At 42.0% G+C, this 21963-nt stretch overlaps 1 protein-coding gene across 1 annotated transcript in view; it reads left to right on the top strand.

The window, feature by feature from the left end:
• LOC103657337 (zinc finger protein 91-like) overlaps nt 1-21963 on the top strand; it is a 686132-nt gene that overhangs the window by 80188 nt on the left and 583981 nt on the right. Inside the window, 2 exon segments of the mRNA XM_040632913.1 lie at nt 12883-13174; nt 13256-14805. Of these exon segments, the coding sequence (XP_040488847.1) occupies nt 12883-13174; nt 13256-14805 (1842 nt within the window).

Here is a 21963-nt window from a genome sequence, read left to right as displayed (position 1 = left end):
TTCACGAAAAATTAATCTTAAAGTTTTTTTTACTAGTTTCTCAGGAATGTATCTGGATTTACTCCCCTGTATTTCTTTCTTATAAAATGATTGTCAGCATATTTTATAACTGTGACGGTGTTTGTTTATTTAGACAGGGAAGGTTTTTGCTTCTCTGCTTTGTTCTAAGGAATGGGTTACCCCCTTGAATTCTGTGTAAGAGGAGGAATATATGAGTAACAATACATTTTTTGATGTCACTTAAGTCCTTATTCATAATATTTTTCATTACAGCTTTTCATGGTTGATTGTAATGAATAATCCTTACAGTTTTACTGTCAGTGAACTTATGCCAAAATAGACAATGCCTGTTTTTCATGGATACACAGGTTTAAAATTATACCTCTATTGAAGGTTTTCTTTTCAATAATTAGTATATTGCATTATGTGGCATTTTATTCAGTTCAATTTTGGCTTGTTCTCATTTTGGAATTCCTTAATAATGGGCTTCTTTTTGTATGGGACCTTCCTCAACGTAAGTTAATTGTGGGTTTTTTTGTTTTTCTTTACCGATGTATTTTGTGATATGATGACAGTTTTCAGCACCATACACTTTTGAACAATGTGTGGCTTAAATGTGAATCAGGTTTGTGTCCTTTCCCAGGAACATTATGTATGTGTCTATGAAATATCACCCCTACAGAGTGTGTAACTCGTCTTGTGTATTTCTGGTGGTGGTGAATGTTCTAGCATATCTAGGAGAGTTGTTATAATACTCACAATAATTCCAACATTTATTGTTGAATTTATATTCTCTTGGCATGAGAAGCACTTTTGGTGAATCAAACGCAATTTTACGATTTTTGTACATCTGTATATTGTGTAGGTCCTATATTTTATCTTAATTCTGGTGTTCTACGCATGATATGGTTTGACACCATTGTTATTCACTTTTCTGTCTTCTGTCTGTATTTTCATTCTGGTTGCCTTAGAGATTCCTTAAAACATCTTACAGGTATAACAAACCATTTTCAACTGCTGTCGTCAATTTTATAGGCAACTCTTCTCCTTCATCCTCTCCATCCCTGAACCTGTTGGATGTTACCACTATCACAAGTTCTATCTTTTATGTGGTGTAGTTTATTTATTATGCAGATTTGTGCATTTTACGCTTCTGTTTAAGACAATTCTGTAGCAGAAATACAAGTGATTGGGCTACCTCATTACAGCACTGCAGGTTTCTAGAATTGGGTACGTACTGACGTGAGCAGGAGTTTTATGTTGTCCTGTGGTTCCAGTTACCCTTTAGAATCCTTGGTTTTCAACCAGAAAGACTTCCTTTCACATTTCTTGTAGGACAGCTTTACTAGTTAATTGAAGGGTTTTTTACTAGGCATTGTTTTTATTTCTACCTTCGTGGAAAACAGGTAGATTATGCCAGGTAGATGACTCTTGGTGCAGACTGTTGAATCTTTCTGTACTCGAATACACGATCCCATTCCCTTCTTCCTATAGGGTCTGCTGAGAACTGCAGTAATCATCTTACAGGGGCTCTCCTGCAGAAGAGGAGTTGCTCTTGTCCGGCTTTTTTCAAAATTCTCTTTTCGACTGTGATTTTTTTTTTTTTTTTTAGTTTTTTTTTCTTAATATGTCAGAGAGAGAGAGAGCGCGAGAGAGAGTGCAACCAACACACATGCAGGGGGAGTGGTGAGCAGGGAGCGCTATGTGGGGCTTGATCCCAGGCTCCTGGGATCATGACATGAGCCAAAGGGGACACTGAACTGACTGAGCCACCCAGGTCCCCTCACCTCTGATTGTTGATAGGTTATTTATAATGAATCACTGTATTCATGTCTTGACATTGATCCTACTGTGAATTCCTGAGATTGTTGAATTGGTCCATCTTTGCACATATGTGTGAAGTAGAAGCCTTTAGTTCTTCCTGTCAACTCTCTTCTCCGTTTCACTCTCCTCTCCTTATGGGGTCCCCTTAATGTACATATCGGTCCACTTAGGTGTCTCCTGAGTCCCCAGACTGTCCTTTCCCCCATTTTTCTTTGCTCTTCTTAGTAGACAGTTTAAAACAAGGGGTTTTTAGCTTGTCTGATTCTTTCTTTTGCTTGAGCAAGTATGTGGGTGACCCATTGTTGTGTTTTTAAATTCAGTGATTGTATTCTTCAGCTCCCAATTCCTGGGCGGTTGGTTGATATACTTTGTCTCTTTGGGTTACATTTTGGTCGTGCCCAGTTTGCCGGTACCATTTAGTTCCCTATCTGTTGTCTCTTCCTGTCTCCATGCACAGCTTTATGATGCCTCCGTCTTTGTCATGCAATGCAGAGTTCTTCATTGATTGAGGGTCCATTTGTGATATTTAATTTGTTCTTGTGATTGGAACACATTTTTCTGTTTATTTTGTAGCCTTGTGATCTTTTGTTGACATTTCGGGATTAAAAAAAAAAAGAGCCTCTGGGCCCAGGTTTCTGGACTTGTTCTGTTTTAAAGCACACAGATCATAGTAATTATGGTGCGTGTCACACATATTCTGGGTATTTGTCGTGTCACCATTTTTGTAATTTCCCAGGTTACGAAAGTGCAGTTGGTTTACAGCCCAGGATACCTTCCTCTGTTTCCCTTCAGCTCTATTGTCTGTCTGTGTCTGAACAAATAGTCCATTTTGTCTGAGCAGCTATCACAGTGCTTCCAGAGGATGCACACCTTCCCTCTTTTTTCCATGTCGTGCATGACAGATGTGCCGTCTCTTCCTCAGGCAGCTGCAGGGAGGTCAGATCACTGAACGCACAGGTCAGTCCGTTGTAGGAGTTTTCTCACAGTGTGGCCATGCAGTGTCAGGGAGGGTGAGCAGCTGCCGTGGGCAAGTGTCAAAGCCTTCCCATGTCTCTTTGATGTGGCTCTTCTGCATTGGTACTTGCTGGGTGTGTTGGGTTCTCCCAGCTGGCTTCTGGAGCACTCTAAAAGGTAAATCGGTCTGTTTTTGTCTCCATGGAAGAGCAAAGGCCAAGTGCTTCCAGTTCCTCATTTGCTGACGCCCTAGGGTAGGTATTAATGGGGCACGTTAGCACTTTAATGTATACGCATGTGAGCATAGTGAGTGGAATAACTTATTTTGATTCTTAGTTGTGTGTTTCCATAATACTCTAGGCCTGTTAGCAAAGACAGGCAAAGAAGATTGTGATATGGAAGGTACAGAAGCTGTGGCCCTGAGCCCTGAGTATTTCTAGTTACGAATGACTGGGAATGTGTTGAGAAGAGGGGAAGGACAGGACGGGTGTTATGTCAGATCAAACCAAACTTGGGACAGTTACCCATAATGAAATCGCTCCTTTTGGAAGAGCTCAAGGGTAAAAAGATTTTGGGGGGGCTTTGGGGGAGAATCCCCTCCTACGTCAGTTATATTTGCAGAAAAATGTCTTTGAACCCAAGGACCCACACCAATTTTTATAGGTTCCTATTCTCTAAAAGTGCATTTGTAAATTCTAGAAACCCCCACTAGTCCATGTTGAAAATAATCACTGAAACCATTTTAAATGTAAGTTTGGATCAGTCATGCACAGGAACATCTCTGAAAGTGAGACATCGATAAAGGAAGATAAGGATTCTAAATGGCATTGATTTGAGAAATCCTTGTCAGAAGATTCATTATTCTTCAGCGAACACATCATCTGTCCTTTTCCAATGTCTCTGATTTTGATAAACATGGGGAGTTCTTTATGGAATCATCACCGGTCAATAGTTATGCAGAATACATAACGTGGAGCTTATTTTTTTTTTATGTGTTGTACACTGTAAGTCCTCTTTAAGGGCCCTTCTAGCTTCCAGAATTACTGAGGTGTTTATAATGGAGACAGAATGTATTAATGAAATGAGTCTCTGAAAGGCATGAATCAAGGGTCCAAGTGTAATAAGCCTCAGGGAACTCAGTTTCCAGAGAACTAGTGTATCGTAGTAACTTAGTAATGCGTGGGGGAATGTCTTCGATGCAAGCTCGAGTCTTAGCGTACACACTGCCATGGTATCCTCACTGGGGAGAAGACATCTAAATGTGGTAAGTCTGGCAGACATATGGACTCGTCTTCACAACTCGGTCAACAGCAGAGATTTCATATTGGAAGGAAATCTAATGAATGTAAACAATGTGGCAAAGCCTTTGGTTATCACTCAAAACTTATCAACATAAGGTAGTACATAGTGGTGAGAAGGCTGAGGAATGTAAAAACAGAAAAGAAATGTGGCAAAGCTTTTAAGTAGAAGTACAATTTTCTAACCATGAGAGAGTGCAGGATGACAGAAACCCTACAAATGTCGAATATGTGGCAAAGCCATTATTTCATACTAGAACTCTTCAACATGAGATAATACACCTGTGGAGATGCTGTACACATATCAAGAAGGTTGGCCGAGTCTTCCCATGAACACATTCTTCCTCAACTTCAGAGAAAGCGTACTGGATAGACATGCCAGAAATGTAATGATTGATGACAATCCTATATTTTTAACATATACTTCAAAAAAATGTCTTCGTGAAGGATAAAAATATTAAAGATATGAGCAGCTGCAAAGTGTGTAATGGAATGCAAGTTCTATAATATCAGCCATTCACATCAGGAAGCAGTAAGCCCATCTCATTTTGCAGACATGATCTCAATTAGGATATTTATTACGGAGAAAAATCCAAGGTTCAAACACTTAAATCAGTTACATTTTAGCTTTGGACGATGCAGACGTTAGGGGTGTCAACTCTTCCACAATTGACAATCTGGTTTTCACTTTTGGGTCCCTAAAAGTAAAACCATACCTACTTTCCATGGAAGTAGCCTGTTGTTGAGAGGAAGCCTTACCTAAAACATAAACAGTTAATATCCCACTCTTAGTATGTTGTCTGTATTTGTATAAGTGTTGTTATAGTGATGTAAGCTTCAGAAGAGTCAGTATTAAGGAAATCATAATGAACAGAAAATATTTTTAGAGTACTGCATAGTACGTATCCACACACACACACACACAAAAAGTATGTATAAGTGGACCCAGGTCGTTCAACCCCATGTTCTTCATTTGTCAGCTGCATTTGTTAATATGCCTAAAGGATCAAGGGAGGATGGATGTCTGGGAAGGGATAATAGTGTCTCTGTTTTTGTTTTGACCCTATTTGAGAAATTTTACTGTTAGGGAAAATACTATTCGACTCTTAAATGATGTCATGCTGTGCCTTTATTACTTGTATGCCTGCAAAGTGATGTGATCCTTGCTGTCTCAGAGACACGAGGGGCTCTTCTTGTATGATGGGGAATTCATTCCTGCCACTTCGCATAGAAGATAAAGGAGGCAGTGGTGTACGGTGTGTGAGGAAAGTCCACGTGGAGATTCCATTTGTGGTTCTCCTATAAGAGTGATAGAAATCATGGTGGAGTAAGTCTTCAGGGAATGATTATTTATATTAAAGTAAGATAGAGAGCTGTGCATGGTGGCTTAGTCAGTGAAGCATCCATGTCTTCATTTCGACTCAGGTCACGATCTCAGGGTGTTGGGATGGAGCCCCATGTTGGGCTGGGGCTTCTCTGTCTCCCTGTCCATCTGGCCCTCCCCTGCTATGCTCTCACACGCTCTTTCTCTAAATAAATTGTTAACATTCTTTTTTTTTTTTAAGATTTTATTTATTTTTTTGACAGAAGGAAAGAGAGTGAGAAAGAGGACAATCAGGGGGAACAGTAGGCAGAGGGAGAAGCAGGCTCCCTGTGGAGCGAGAATCCCCATTTGGGACTTGATCCCAGCCCCTAGGATCATGACCTGAGCTGAAGGCAGACACTTCACCGACTGAGCCACCCAGACATCCCATGGTTCCTGGTTTTTACCATTTTTAGACATAGTCTCTTATACCAAGACCACAGAAATACACTCCTTTCTATTTTTCTAATAACATCCTTAATCCTCTCACACTTCTGCTGCGAAATGTATTAAAGAACGTCTTCTGTGGTTTGTGTAGTGACTGAGGTTTTCTCTTGTTTAAGATTTTGTTTTTAAGTAATCTCTATAATCAACAGGGGGATTAACCTTAAAAGTAGAGCTCAGGAGTCACACAGAGTACTGACTAACCATCCGTCTGCTCTGTGAATGATGATTCCCTTATTCCCACAGCAGAATGCTTTCTCAGGGCTTAGCAGTAGCGATAATGTAATTGTCATAGAGTGTAGCTGGAATCTTGGCAAACTGATGGCTGTCTTTACCATGATCTCTCTCCCTTTACTTCCCTGGGCTTACCTTACGTTCTACAGATTTTACTGCCAAACATGAGTATGGTCAACACATTCGTCATGGTCTCCTAAGGAGTCCCACCAAGAGTGACGGCTTTTGGGTGACGAGATTTCTGTCATGATTTTGGGTGTCGACTTCTTTGGTATCTTTACAGAGTGACCAGGGGTGTGTCCATTGTAGTGCAGTGGTGGTCTTGGGTGGTCTAGACCGTTAAGATTAGCCATATGTACGCTGCTTGGAAGGAGCTCAAGGCAAAGCTTCCAAGTCCTTGAGCTTCTCATTTTCCTCTGTATGTCAGTGCCGAATGAGCAGCAGAGCATCCTGAAGGAAAACCTATTATGGATACTGCTGTGAATGTCAGAAGAAAATTATACATTTGGTGTATCCAGCATTGTTGTTATTCCTTGAAATCACGTTGTGTGCTCCTGAGCTACACCCGCGGTTCCTTGATCTCCATCCAGTAGAGGCACAAGCAGTAGGTCAGGTGTATTCATGAGACAACATTTCCTCCCAATCTTCACCTCAGTTCAGAGCCACCCAAAGTACTTTTGTCAGTGTGACACTTCGGTTTCATTTGACTCAACCTCCTGCCTCCTTTATGTTGATGTGGCTGTAGTTTATATTCCCTGTAGATGGTTCCTGAACACCCCTGCCCTAATTCCTATGTGTTTCCCAGTCCTCAGCCCTTTTACTGTAATGTGCCATGATTCCACTACGTGCAGGGCTTACTCTTCCTGGTGAGAAATGTGAAATCCTCTCATCGTTTCAGATGCATGTAAGCTGTATGCTTTTGCTCAGTTGTTTCTTCACCCCTCTCCCTTCAAAAGCTCACAACAGAAATTGAAGGAAGATTCTCATTGGTATTCAGATTTTTTTTACCTGTTCAAATGCAAGAGGTAGGGGGACCTTCACAAGTGACTGTTACAGCTCACGGGATTCTTGTCTATTGCATCCTGCAGATCATAGTCTGTAACAGTGTTTCATGATGTAAAGTGAATAGATTTTCTCTGAGATCTTGGGTCAGATTAAGGAGTATTTGACAAGGTGTTGTACACGTGGGAAAATGAGGCAGGAACCAACCAGCGTCGACCTGATTGATGGATATTGTTGGGAGATGATTCTCTGTGGGCTTATGTTTCTCCTAGTTTTATGGATGGAGGCGTTGAGCGTTTTTCTTCTTGTCTTTCCATTGAAGTTTGTGTGTAAGAACGCTTTGGAATATAGTGATAGTGCACATGGATGGAGCACAGATTGTTTTATCATATAGGGAAGTAGAGATCTCTCCTTCCGTGGCAAAGTTCAGGTAGATAGGCTAGACGATCCTTTAAGACACTGGGTTTCGTACGCACAGGGTCGCAAAGCTGTGATACAGACTGACCGCACGTGCGGCATCTACGTGTAGGATTTGGGCTGCGCAGCGGGCACGTGACGTCAGTGTGACGAGGAAGCTCATGGTGTTTCTTGTGTCATGAGCCACGAGGTCCTGCGGACTGTGACCGGGGAGTCCTCTGTCCCCAAGCAGCATTGCAAGGTTGTTACAGGCCAACTTGTGACATTATAGAATGTGTGGAATCGAGGAATTATTGGCTGCCTTGAGACTATCCATGGTCCTTAGTCAAAACGAAATAGGTGTTTATGGGTCATTTTGTGCTTTTGTTTGTTCATTTGTTTTGTTTTTTAGATTGTACTTAAAAGTGACATCATATGGTATATGTCGTTCTCTGTCCAACTTCTCTCACTTAGCACACACCTTTTCTAGGTCTATTCCCATTGTCTCAAATTGCAGGGAACAACAACCAAAACGCAAAAATAGACCCATAAAGACTGTTTTCCCGCTGCTGTTTTCCAGAGTGGAATGGGATGGAGGATGGGCAAGATGGGTAAAGGGGACTGGGAAGTACAGCCTTCCAGTTAGGGCATTAATACGTCATGGGGATAATGGGTACAGCATAGCAAAGATGGTCGGTGGAGTTGTGATCGTGTCCTAGGGTGACGGCTGCTAGCTACAGTTGGGGTGAGCATAGGAGAACCTAGAGAGTAGTCCAATGACTGTGTGGTACACCTGAACGAATGTAACATTGAATGTCAGGTGTAGTTTAATAGAAAAGAAAGAAATCTAGATACATATATGCCTAAACATGTATCACTTCAACTACTTTTTAAGCAGTTTCATGTAAACGAAAGCCAACCAACTCTACACATCAAGGGAATCCTGTGTGTTCATGGTAGGATATAAACTTAGGAAAGTGAAGTTATCTGTAACCCAATACTAGAGAAAGAAGAGGACATGGGAGAGAGGTGAGAGTTCCCAGGAGGAACCCAGCATTTAGAAGTGAATGCTGGAGTTGTCACAGGCTGAGCCCCCAGAAGACACATGAAGAAGAGTCATTTCTCTGAGAGCTTCTTAAGATGTTTCCCCTGCAGTGGGCTCTCTCTCCTCTCTCACCGTTAAAGTGTATGTGATAATGGCCACGTGCTCATTATGTCTTCTCTCTGTAAGGGGTTTCTTTGGGGAATACTGGTAAGAACAATGGATTTTTATTTCCGTGCTCCTATTAGGCAAAGTCAGATTTTAGGTGAAGCCTGAGTTAAACACAGAAGAGCGCCTGTACCATGAAACAGTGGGAACAAGTAAGGTAGAGGGAACACTTGATATTTTTGAAGTCCGTGGATTGATTGGAGTCCAAGGTAAGAAATCTAGCCTTGCAACCACAAGCAGATTGTCCCTGCACTGCTTGTCAACGAGAGAGCTAGTTCCAAGAATATGTTAGACATGGCAGGAGGACGAAGGAAAAGAAAAAGGTGCCGCAGAAGAGTGGCTGGTGAAATTCACCGTGGAGGGGTGGAATTAACCTGACCAATGAACTAGCCGTTCAAGAAATAGTAAAGCAGAATCTTGAGTGCTGGTCAGACACCAAATGTGATATGGACAAGAAAGCATCAGAGAAAATCTCCAGACAGTGACAAAACAAGAACTAGAATGGCAGTAAACATGTCTCTGAATAATTACTTTGGAGTGTATAGTACATTTTCAGTCACTCAAGACATATAAGGTATCTGAATGCATTTAAAAAAAAGTAGAGCCATCTGTATGCTGCAAATAAGCATCATTTTTATTTTATTTTTTATTTTATTTGTTTGAGAGCGAGAGACAGAGCATAAGTGGAGTGAGGGTTGGACGGGGAGGGACAACCAGACTCCATGAGAGGTGGGGAGCCTGATTCAGGGCTCAGTCCCAGGATCCCAAGATCGTGACCTGAGCCAACGTTAAATGCTGAATTGACTGAGATTCGCAGATCACAAAAGTCTAATTTTAAACCTAAAGACACCTGCAGATTAAAAAGGAGGAGATTAAAATGGGTGTCCAGAGGCGCCTGGGTGGCAAAGCTGTTAAGCGTCTGCCTTCGGCTCAGGGCGTGATCCCGGCGTTCTGGGATCGAGCCCCACGTCAGGCTCCTCCGCTAAGAGCCTGCTTCTTCCTCTCCCACTCCCCCTGCTTGTGTTCCCTCTCTCGCTGGCTGTCTCTCTCTGTCAAATAAATAAATAAAATCTTAAAAAAAAAAACGGGTGTCCAGAGAAAGCCAGAGTAACAATACTTTTATCAGACAAAGTAGATGTTTTTGTTCTAGTATCGTCTTTATCCTGCTACCAAAGCTGGCCTCATAGAATGATTATGGTTGTGTTCCCTCTATTCCGCTATTTCTGACGTTTGTTTGCCTTTTTAAGTATTTGTTCAAACGGACCAATGAAGGCACGTAGTCTTGGGCTTTTCTATACTAGGGGGACATTTATTCCAAATTCAAGTTTTATTTTTGTAATTGGTCTAAGAAGACTTGCTATTTCATAGTATGAGGTTCGTATTTCAGACTTGGTAACTTCTGCTTTTAGGAATTATCTTTCCCAATTTATCTAAATTGTTTGTATATAACTTTATAGTAATCTGTTATCACAGTATACACTTCTGTGGTTATGTGTTGTCTCTCTTTTTTTTTTTTTTCCCCATTTCTCATTTTGGATTTTGAGTCTTCTTTTCTTCTTAGGCAATGTCGTTAAAGCCTTGCCATTTTGTTTGTTATTTTGTATTACTTGGCATTGCTTTCAATATGACTGTTTATTTTGGTGTCTGTTTATTTCTGATTTTGCTTTGAAATTTCTTCCTAGTGATTTTCAGCTAAGTTTCTTCTTTTTCTATTTCCCTGTGGTGTCATGTTCAGAAAAAAAAACAGTGGAGGGGCATCTGGGCAGCTTAGTAAGTGAAGTATGTGCCTTTGGCTCAGGTCATGATCCCAAAGGCAGACGCTTCACTGACTGAGCCGCCCAGGCGCCTCAGTCGTGCTATTTTTAAAAACTTGTCTTTATTTCCTTTAGAGAGAGAAAGAGAGAGAGCTCCCAAAGAAGGGGAGGGACAGTGGGAGAGAGAATTTCAGATTCCCCACTGAGCATGGAGCCCAATGCGGGCTCCATCCCTCGACCATGAGATCATGACCTGAGCTGAAATCAAGAGTCAGACCCTTAACCAACCGAGCCACCCAGCTGCTCCTGATGGTGTCATTTTTGACACTCATTCTGTTAACATGCAGGCTCAAATTGATAGTATTCCCTATGTTCAAATACCCTTGAATTCCCGGAAGAATCCTCACTTGTTTATGTTGTAAAATGCTGGAGTGTGCTTCTGATTCAGTTGGCTGTACTTTACTGTCGACTTTGCTGGAATCTTCCTCACTGGTGGTAGCTTGCAGCCTTTCCTTGTAGCAGCTCTGCTTTGGCTTCCATAACCTGGTAGTGCTGGTGTCACAGACAGTGTTCTCAGCAGCTCCCTTCGCTTTACTCCTTGGAAATGTGTGAGGAGATTTGAAGTAATTTCTCATTATATATTTGTATGAATTATGCAGCGAAGTCCTCTGGCCCGGGAGTTTTCTTTTTTGGGCCTTTTTAAAAGTTACTTTTCAATCTACTGTGTAGTTTTAGATCAGTGGAGGTTTTTAAAAATATTTCTTCAGGATGGAGTCCTGGTTTGTTATATGTTTTTGGTAGTTTTTGGTATCTGTTTCTTGGCATACAATTTTGTAATGTTGCCTCATATTTATTTTTATTTCTATGGTATCAGTGATACTGTGTCTGCTTTCAAGTCTTCCGATTTTAGTTGGTCTTCCTTTTTATTCTTACTTGATTTACTTATAGGTCTGTCAATTTTGATTTTTGTTTTTTCCTGAAATCCAAATCTGCCTATTTTTGATATTTCCTTATTTTTGCTAAATTCTATTTTGTTCATTTCTGTTTTAATGTTTAAATTTCCTTTCTTCCACTGGCCCAGATGGCTCAGTCAGTTAAGTCTTTGTCTTCTGCTCAGGTCATGATCTGAGGGTTGTAGGATTGAATCCCGTATTGACTCCCTGCTCTGATGAGAATGTGCATGCCCTCTCCATTGGGCATCCTCTCTCTCATGCTCTCCCTCTGTCTGTCTGTCTCTCTCTCTCTCAAATAAGTCTTTACACAAATTCCTTCCTTCTTCTGCTTGTGTGCTCATAATGGTTTTTCCTGATTATCTGAGGGAGAGGAGAGGATTTTTGTTACACCATGACGATACTACAGAATTATCTGTTTACCAATGTAGTCAGTATGTTGTGTTCAAGTTTATGTGTCCATGGAGAAATGAAGTCCTGATGATTCCTTCTCAGCTGTCTTGCTGACGCTCTCTGATTGATTTTATGGTTGTATATTAGACGTCATCAGTGTATTCGTCTGAAGGTAGCCGCATGGAATGACTTGACTTTTCTGTTATTCAATCTTTCAGCGGTATCTTCACATGGCAGCCTGAGCTTCCAGCCAGAGCCGTGCAAAGAAGCTTCATTTCAAAATGTGTTAGTGGGTCGTTATCAACATAGTGTCCTTGAGAAGTTACACTTAACAATAGACCACGATCATGATTGTAAAGGATATGTCCAAATTGAGACTGCCGCCCATAATAAGACTCTCACTGTCCAAGATGGCGAGGGATATAAAACATTTTGTAAAACCTTCCTTTTGAAGTCCACTCTTTCTGCAAAGCGGGGTGTGTGTGTAAGCAAAATCTCTAGTCAACTCTTCAAACGTACATATGCATGGAAAGAGAATGTGGAAAATCTGGAAAGTTACCTAGTCCATGCTGAAAATAATGATTTGAACAGTGTTGAAGAGAGGACTGGATTGGCCTTCCAGTCAAATATTTCTAAACTTCAGAGATTTCAAAATGAAGAAACAACTGCTAAGTGGGGTCCACTTGAGAAGTCCTTCACTGAGGACTCAACCCTAGAAAATTATCGGAGCATTTTCAATGGAGACAGAGCTGCTCAAGGCAGTGAGTGTGAGAAAATGTTTGATCAAGGCTCAAATGTTAATAACGATCTGAGGACTCATTTTCAAGGGAACCATTTCGAATGTAATAAGTGTGAGGAATTCATTGATACAAGATCCAACATTATACATCACACTATGCATATAGGAGAGTATCCTTATAAAGGTAACGAATGTGAAAGAGATTTTAACCAGTCCTCCAGTGTAAGCGATCATCAGAGAATTCATGTGGGAAAGAAACCATACGGATATGATAAGCCTGGGAACGTGTCTAGTGAGTCATCAAGAACACGTATACGTAAGACAGTGTGTAGTGGAGAGAAACCTTACCAATGTATAGAATGCGGCAAGGCCTTTTCCCACAAAACAAACCTCACTAGACATCACAGAATTCATACTGGAGAGAAACCTTACAAATGTAAAGAATGTGGCAAAACCTTTAAACAGCTCCCTCACCTTACTCAGCATATAAATACTCATACTCGAGACAAAATTTATAAATGTAAAGAATGCGGCAAGGCCTTTTTCTGGAAAAGAAGCCTCACTACACACCACAGAATTCATACTGGAGAGAAACCTTACAAATGTAAGGAATGTGGCAAAACCTTTAAACAGCTCCCAAACCTTACTCTGCATATAAATACTCATACTCGAGAGAAAATGTATAAATGTAAAGAATGTGGCAAGGCCTTTTCCCACAAAACAAACCTCACTACACATCACAGAGTTCATACTGGAGAGAAACCTTACAAATGTAAAGAATGTGGCAAAACCTTTAAACAGCTCTCAAACCTTACTGAGCATATAAATATTCATACTCGAGAGAAAATATATAAATGTAATGAATGTGGCAAGTTATTTTTCCACAGATCAAACCTTACTAAACATCACAGACATCATACTGGAGAGAAGCCTTACAAATGTAAAGAATGTGGCAAAGCCTTTAAACAGAAATCATATGTTAACATCCATGAGAGAATTCATACTGGAGAGAAACCTTACAAATGTAAAGAATGTGGCAAGGCCTTTTCCTACAAAGCAAGCCTCACTACACATCACAGAATTCATACTGGAGAGAGACCTTACAAATGTAAGGAATGTGGCAAGGCCTTTCAGCATAAATCATATGTTAACATCCATGAGAGAATTCATACTGGAGAGACACCTTACAAATGTAAAGAATGTGGCAAAACCTTTAAACAGCTCGCACACCTTACTCAGCATATAAATGCTCATAGTCGAGAGAAAATGTATAAATGTAAAGAATGTGGCAAGGCCTTTACCCACAAAACAAACCTCACCATACATCACAGAATTCATACTGGAGAGAGACCTTACAAATGTAAAGAATGTGGCAAAGCCTTTCATTATAAATCAAGGTTTAATATCCATGAGAGAATTCATACTGGAGAGACACCTTACAAATGTACAGAATGTGGCAAAACCTTTAAACAGCTCCCACACCTTACTCAGCATATAAATACTCATACTCGAGAGAAAATTTATAAATGTAAAGAATGTGGCAAGGCCTTTTTCCAAAAAACAAGCCTCACTAGACATCACAGAATTCATACTGGAGAGAAACCTTACAAATGTAGAGAATGTGGCAAGGCCTTTTTCCACAAAACAGAACTCACTAGACATCACAGAATTCATACTGGAGAGAAACCTTACAAATGTAGAGAATGTGGCAAGGACTTTAAGCACAAATCATGCTTTAACATCCATGAGAGAATTCACACTGGAGAGACACCTTACAAATGTAAAGAATGTGGCAAAACCTTTCAGCAGAAATCACACCTTATCATCCATGAGAGAATTCATACTGGAGAAACACCTTACAAATGTAAAGAATGTGGCAAAGCCTTTCAGCAGAAATCACACCTTATCATCCATGAGAGAATTCATACTGGAGAGAGACCTTACAAATGTAAAGAATGTGGCAAAGCCTTTCAGCAGAAATCACACCTTATCATCCATGAGAGAATTCATACTGGAGAAACACCTTACAAATGTAAAGAATGTGGCAAATCCTTTAAACAGCTCCCGAACCTTTATCAGCATATAAATAGTCATACTCGAGAGAAAACGTATAAATGTAAAGAATGTGGCAAGGTCTTTTTCTATAAAACAAACCTCACTAAACATCACAGAATTCATACTGGAGAGAAACCTTACAAATGTACAGAATGTGGCAAGGCCTTTAAGCAGAAATCATGCCTTACCGTACATTACAGAATTCATAGTGGGGCTCCTCTTACAAATTTGAAGACTGTGAGAGAATTTGGAAGGACTGTTGAGCCCTAACTCCACATCAGCATCATAGAGTTCATACTGAGGGAAAATACTACAAATGAAAGAATGTGACAGACCTCTAGCTGGAAGTCATAACTTGCTGAATCTCATCATTAATCATACTGGAGCTAAACTGTAACACGTCAAGAAAGCGTAAAGCCTTTAAGTGGAATTCAATCCTTATTTGGTTTCAAAAATGCAGTCTTGGTTCAAGATGTACAACGATAATGAATGAGGAAAGACGTTGTCTTACATTTTAGAAATCATCAGAGAGTTCGCAGAAGAAAAGTAACTTGAAAGATAGAACTATGTAGAAACATAGAAACGTATTTAATTGCACATTAAATGTCCAATATATGTCAGAGAATTCACAGTAGAAAGCAGTACGTGAGTTACTCACATCAGATATCACCTCAGAAGGAATAATACAAGGTTAGTCGGTTAGATAATGTGTATGCTATTCTGCTTCAAAAGATGGAAGGGAGGGGTATTTGCATGGGTGTAATTTCAGTGTGCATGTGTTTCCATTGACCCTATATGAGATTTGTGACTTGGGCTTATCACTGTCTTTCTACTCTAACAACTCCTCAGAAAATTCACTTATTCCTGGTGGGTGTGTGAAACTACGTAGGTGATTCTTGGGTCAAGGATAAGAGATGCTCTTCTTCCTTAGGTGGGATCCATGCATATCTCTCTTGCAGGGAAGATGAAGGACAATAGAACATACAGTATATTAAAGAAATCTAAATGGATATTCTGTTTATGCTTCTAACATTGATATAGGTCATCATGAAGTGGGTGTTCACGTCATTCTCCGTTTATTAGAACTAAAACAATTTGTGACTGTTACAAATGAAATGTGTTACTAATTGGTCTTTAGGGAATAGAGATGGCAGTCCAGTCAACTTTGATTCATGTTCATAATAGTAATAGTGTGAAAGTATGAATTGATGTGGAAATGAAGAAATCTGCAAAGATATCAGAGAAGAGCTATCTCTTCCGTGAAATGAGATACGGTTGTACATCCAATTTTTAAAGAGTTGCCGGAGGTGTGAAAGTGTTTTAGTATGCAAAATTAAACTGGTAAGAAGTTAAAATAGACTCCTAGATGATGTCTTCTTTAAGCCTCATGATACTCAGAAAATGAAAAATGTAGTAGTAGATACAGAATGGGGAGGGAGAGAATAATCTTAAGTATACCCTTTCAGAAAATCATCAATTCACAAAGATAGCCAATGAATAAGAAAGGATCAAATAATTCTACACAGCCAGAAAACAAGAATGACAGCAGTAACTTCATACTTGTGTAGTTCCTTGCTTTACCTATAAAGGGACTAAGTTCTCCAAGCCAAAGATACAGATTGCCTGAATGGAAAGAAATACAAGACCCAATGGTATACAGTCATCAAGAGACTCACTTCATTTTTTAAAAACTATTTTTTTTTTCATTGAGAAACAGAACAGAGAAAACGAGAGAGCCCAAGAGATGCCAGGGTCAGAGGGAGAAACAGACTCCCTGATGAGCTTGGAGCCTGGTATGGGACTCGATCTGGGGACTCCTGGATCATGACCTGAGCCGAAGGCAGACACTCAACTGAGGCACCCAGGCGCCGTCACTTCAGCTATAAGAACACAGACTGAAAGTGCAGGTGTGGAAAACGATATTCTATGCAAAGGGAATCCAAAAGAAAGGATAGCTACGCTTCCATCAGTCAACGTAAACTTTAACCAGAGAGAGTATATGGCAAAGGTCATTGTAAAATACGGGGCTGACTTTGTGCCGTGTTTTTAAATGTATGGTGTTTGGCAGAATATCGAGAAGGATTTTCGCCCATTTTGGTTTTGGAAGTACAGGATGAGGAGGGTGATGTCACTCGGTGGTACTTACCATGTTCAATATAACACCTATTTCCATAAATCTCGGTGGTGACAGACCATATACCTCAAAACAACTCGTTACTTTCAGAACCACTTCTCTGTCTTTCTAGGGTTGGGAAAAAACAGCAGCGGACAACAACTTGAGAGAGACCTATTGCTTTCAGATTCTGACGTGTGTGGAAAAACAGGTACAGTGAAAATCTTGGCAATTGACTGTACCAAGTAGCCGGTAGTTTCTCAGACATAACTCGTCCAGGCGCATAAATGTGTCCCACAGTATTTGGTTGTCTACCGTCTTGCTATGAAACATTGCATAGTGATGCAGTGGGGGCAGGTGAAGTCACAGGGATTAACGGAGTGCACAGAGTGTAGGGACTTGGGGGAACAGAGCCACAGGGGAAGAGGACAGAACTTGTGTTACTTTTCTAGGGCTGCTGGAATAAATTACCACAACTGGGGTGCTAAACAAGCCCCCAAATTATGTTTCTCACTTCTGGAAGTTCTTCGGTGGCTGAGGTCACACTGTTGGCAGAGCCACACTTTATCTGTACAATGGAGTCTTTCCTCTTTCTGACTTCTGGGCACTGTCAGCTCTCCTTGATCTTCCTGGGCTGGTAGATGGATCTCTGTCTCTGGCTTCATCACCACACAGTGTTGTGTGTGTGTCTGATTTCCCTCGTCTCAGTAGGACTGCAGTCATTGAATTCGGGTTTACCTGAATCCAGTATGACCTCATTTTAGCTTGATTACATCTGCAAAGATCCTATTGCCCCAAGAGGTTACAGTTACGGGTACTGAGGAAGAAGAGGTGAGCATGTTTATCTGAGGCATTCTGTGTAACCCACAACAGGGCTGGAAGGCAGTAGGGAGTTAACTGTCACTGAGGGATTAAAGTGCACTACAGGTTTGAAGGTTGGGGGTGGGTGTATGCAGGGATATTACTGATAATGAGGCATATGTTGAGAAAATGAAAGGGTGGAGGAAAAATGGAGAGGAAAGGGAAAATGGGTGATGAGTTACTTGGCAAAAGGGAGTTCAAAGGCACAGGTGGGTAAAAGGCAGACAAACCTTATTGCCTAGGAATGGTGAAAGAACGTAGGGGTGGGGGTCGCCTGGAAGGCTCAGTGTTAAGCGTCTGCCTTCGGCTCAGAGCGTGATACCAGCGTTCTGGGTTCGAGCCCCCCATCAGGCTCCTCGCTTCTTCCTCTCCCATTCCCCTGCTTGTGTTCCCTCACTCGCTGGCTCTCTATCTCTGTCAAATAAATAAATAAAATCTTAAAAAAAAAAAAAAAGGAACATCGTTGTGGAAACGGGATAGTTGCTTGTGAACGGAGACCTGGGGGTGCCCAGTGCTGTGAGCAGAGATGAATGGTGGCGAAAAAAGTTGATGCCTGGGGAACATAATGGACACAGGGTTTAATGTGGGTAGGGGATGTTCACAGCTGGGAGACGGGTGAGCATCAATAGGCTTAAGGGCCCATGGGAAAAAGGGAGCGTAGGGTTTAGCATAACGGGTGTGGGGCCATGAGGAAACTAAGGAGTCCTGGTAAATGATGGATGAGATACTGAGGTCAGTGGATATAAAAGACACAATAAATGGGCAGAAGTTATTAGAATGATGGGGTGGAGGGGAGATAAATGACCACGGATGAGGACGAAAGAATGGAAGATTCCAGGACAATGGATTTTGGACTAAGGGCTCTAGAATTAGGTGAAGAGGGGTTTACTGGTGTAAAAGTCTAAAATGCACAATATGAATGTGGAAGAGCGTGAGGAAGCCTAGAGGGGTCATTGCAGGCAGAGTGCTAGGGTTCATGGATATCCACAGGTGGTGGAGATTCAGGTCACCATGTGGCGTAGAGGCAGAGGGCGAGGACAGGTAGAGCTCTGGGTGATGGAGTTCCAGGAGGTCACTCATTCATTCATTCTCACTAATTCCCTGATTTGCATTTGATTCACAATTCACTACTGTTTGTAATTTCAGTTCATGAGGCAATAACCAGACTTACATAAAATACTCAGTGAGCTTTTCGATGGAATACACGGGTAAAAGTGTGAGTCAACAATGAGAGTTGATTTTTTTTCTCTTTCTGGGGATACCCTGGACAAGATGTGACCATGGAGAGGGTAAGTATCAACAGGGAGAAGCAGATGGATGCCATCAACAGTCTCAGGAGTCTTTGAGGGAGATTCCCTACTAAAGGCTACACAGTCGGTGCACTCCCTCATGAAACCTTGATTTTGACTTTGTTGGACCTGAAACAGAAAACTCAGCCAAGCCCGATTCAGCTATATGAAGAATAGAGTGTTCTTTATTAGCTCCTAAGTGTGTGAAAATTGGTTACAGTAGTGATAGAAAACATCTACACATAGGCATAACTTGAACTGTAAAATAAAAATGAGACAGTACAAACTTGGAAAATATTTAAGTAAAATAAAAATCCCCCTTAGTTGTCCCCAGTTGTGATCGCTTGATCTTTAGACCTAACAGCTGGTCAGTTTGAGGTGTACCCTCCTCCTCCTGCAATTTCAGAGTAGATGTGAAATTCCATTTGGAATTGTCTAACACACAGGCACTAAAATACTTTGGTGTTAATTGAGTGTCCATAAATATTGTCACATACTTCATTTAATTGTTTTCCTAAACCAATGCTATATGATGGCAGTGTTTTCCTGTTAGTATAAATGGATTTACTGCATTCCCAAAACATCATTTCCCGTGGTAATTGTCAATACGACACCCTTGGAGAAACACCCCTTTATGCAAATACGTAGTTACATGCATCTGTCTCCGGCTAGGACCCGCATCATGAAATGTCGATATTTGATTTGTACACAGGTGACTTAACTGTGTGGTTCTGGGACATGAGATTGTTGCACCGTCATGATTTTTTTTTTTTTAAGAATGTTTATTTGAGAGCAGGATTAGGTGGGAGGGCCAAAGATGGAGGGGGAAACCGACTTGCTGATGAGCTGGGAGCGAGAAGCAGGTCTCAAATCCAGGACCACACAACTCCTGACCTGAGCCTAAGACAGAGGTCTACCAAGTGAGCCACCCCGGCACCCTGTGACTGCGTTCTTACAGTGAGGGGACAATTGTTGACCTAGGCTTTCAAATCAAACACCAAAACAAAACAAACGTAATATCCTACCAACTGTGTTTCCACTGTTAAAGAAATTACAGGGAAGCCATTAGACTCCCGTGACTCTACTGTCTCTGTAGCGTCTGCAAGCAGCCCACATGTTCAGTCAATGCACTGGAATGGAGGAAAAGGAACTCAACCGATCCAGTCAAGTAGGCCTTCCAGAAAAAGGCAACTGCTTCGGGCGCTGCCCATCAGATACTGGCCTTGCTTTCCTTCCGTAGTGTGTCTGTGAACACCTCACTGCAACCTCCCCCACATGGAGCATGCCTAACCATGTGAAGAAACAATTCACTGGTCAAAATAAGTCTTGAAAACTTGAAGGTACATCCGTTTATCTGTTACCACCACACAGGACCACGTTTCTTCTTGAACACTTTCTCCTCTGGCGTAAACATCGCGCCCACGGTGTAAGAGGGTGGAAGACTCAACGTTACAGGTTTCCCATTCGTGCTCTGCCCACTTTTGTACATGCACACAGCACACCACTGCGACTCTGACAAGAGACCCCAGCCTTCACCCTTGGTGATGACCGCTCACCGCGCATGGGCAGGAGTGTTTCCACCGAGTGCTGCCCATGGACACGAAGGACTTGTGACACACACAGCCCCTTTCAGGGCCGCAGTCGGCCGTCTTGTGCACCTCCTTTCACCACCTCAGTCCTCCGGAGGACCGCCTCCAGTGGCGTCTCAATCAAACCCAGGCATCTGAGTTCCCAGTTCAGACAAGCTGGGGCCAGAGGCTGTGGACAGACTAGTCCCACTGAGCGACGTTTTTATCACACCCAGTTTTGGATGGCCTCTCCAGTTTCTGCCTTTCCTGGTACCCAAACTTCACACATGCACAGGAGCAGAACACAGGTGAGCCCTTCACGGTCCTGAGTCAGGCACCTGTTCAGATGCAGAGGACCCCGGAGCAGGTGGCAGTCAGAGACTGCATGTCCACCATCACGCTGTGGAATAGGAACTCACAAGGCGGCCATCAGTCCCATCTCTGCATCGGACCTTCTGAGGTCCCCGGGTTCCTGTTCTAGACTTTGGGCCCTAATATTGTGGGCACAGAGCTCAGCTACTCCAGAACTCCCAGTGGGAATAGTCCCTCTGGCAAAGGCGGCTGCCAGAGCCTCAGACAGATTTGTCAGTTCAGATTCTGTGGAAAATATCCTCAGACCACAGAATTGCCTTCCACGGCTCCACTGCCAATCCCTGATCCTCCCTCCAAAGAACAGTCTAGAGATCAGAGCTCCTTCTCTGGGTGGCCCGAGTTGGCATTCCCACTATCCTGAGGTTGACACTCAGATCAAGGAGAAGAAAATACTTAGAACTGCATTTTCAGTTTTGCATTTCTAGTTAAAACAGTGCTTCCAAGACAACATAGAGCACCCCACCTTCCATTCTTGGGATATGCCCTGATTGTCCACACATGAAAATTCACCAAATACATACATGCAGATGATGGATGCATCAGATTTCCCTCAGAGTCTCTCACCCACTCTTCTCACTCCCAGTCTGCTCTCTCTATATGAGCCATCACATCCAACATTACTTTCAAGGTGACTGATGATGAAGAAGAAAGAAGGGAATTCTACTCCCATGGTGGCTCGTCCAGCACAGATCCTCCTGGAAAAAAATGAACATAAGTACCCAATTCCCAGGGCTTCCAAGAGATTAGCTTGTATCATGTATGTCAGATTCCCAGCACGGTGTCCTGGGCCCAGGGCCGCCTCCTATACCTGGTGCATGTAGTAGGTGCTCAATAAACAGTCCGTTGATGCATGAGCACATACCATTTCTCCCAAACAGCCGTACACAGACACCACTGCCTCATCTAGTCCCTAACTGGCCTTCCAGGATCAGCAGAAAGTATCTTCATTGGAACTGTTAGTAGTCTTCACTGCGCATGGCAGTATGTGTGGTGACACACGATGGTTTGGTCTGAGGGGCTCGGGTGTGCTCTGCTTTCTCTAGCTCAGTGCTACTGGAAATGCAGTCTTTGGACCAGGATCTCAATGGTTGTTAGAAATATAAACTAGGGATGCCTGGTGGCTCAGTTGCTAACATGTCTGCCT

This window comes from Ursus maritimus, unplaced genomic scaffold (assembly GCF_017311325.1).
Source record: "Ursus maritimus isolate PB19 unplaced genomic scaffold, ASM1731132v1 scaffold_19, whole genome shotgun sequence".
Taxonomy (NCBI): domain Eukaryota; kingdom Metazoa; phylum Chordata; class Mammalia; order Carnivora; family Ursidae; genus Ursus; species Ursus maritimus.
Note: the sequence above shows the minus strand (reverse complement) of the source record. Positions and strands in the feature narration are given on the sequence as shown.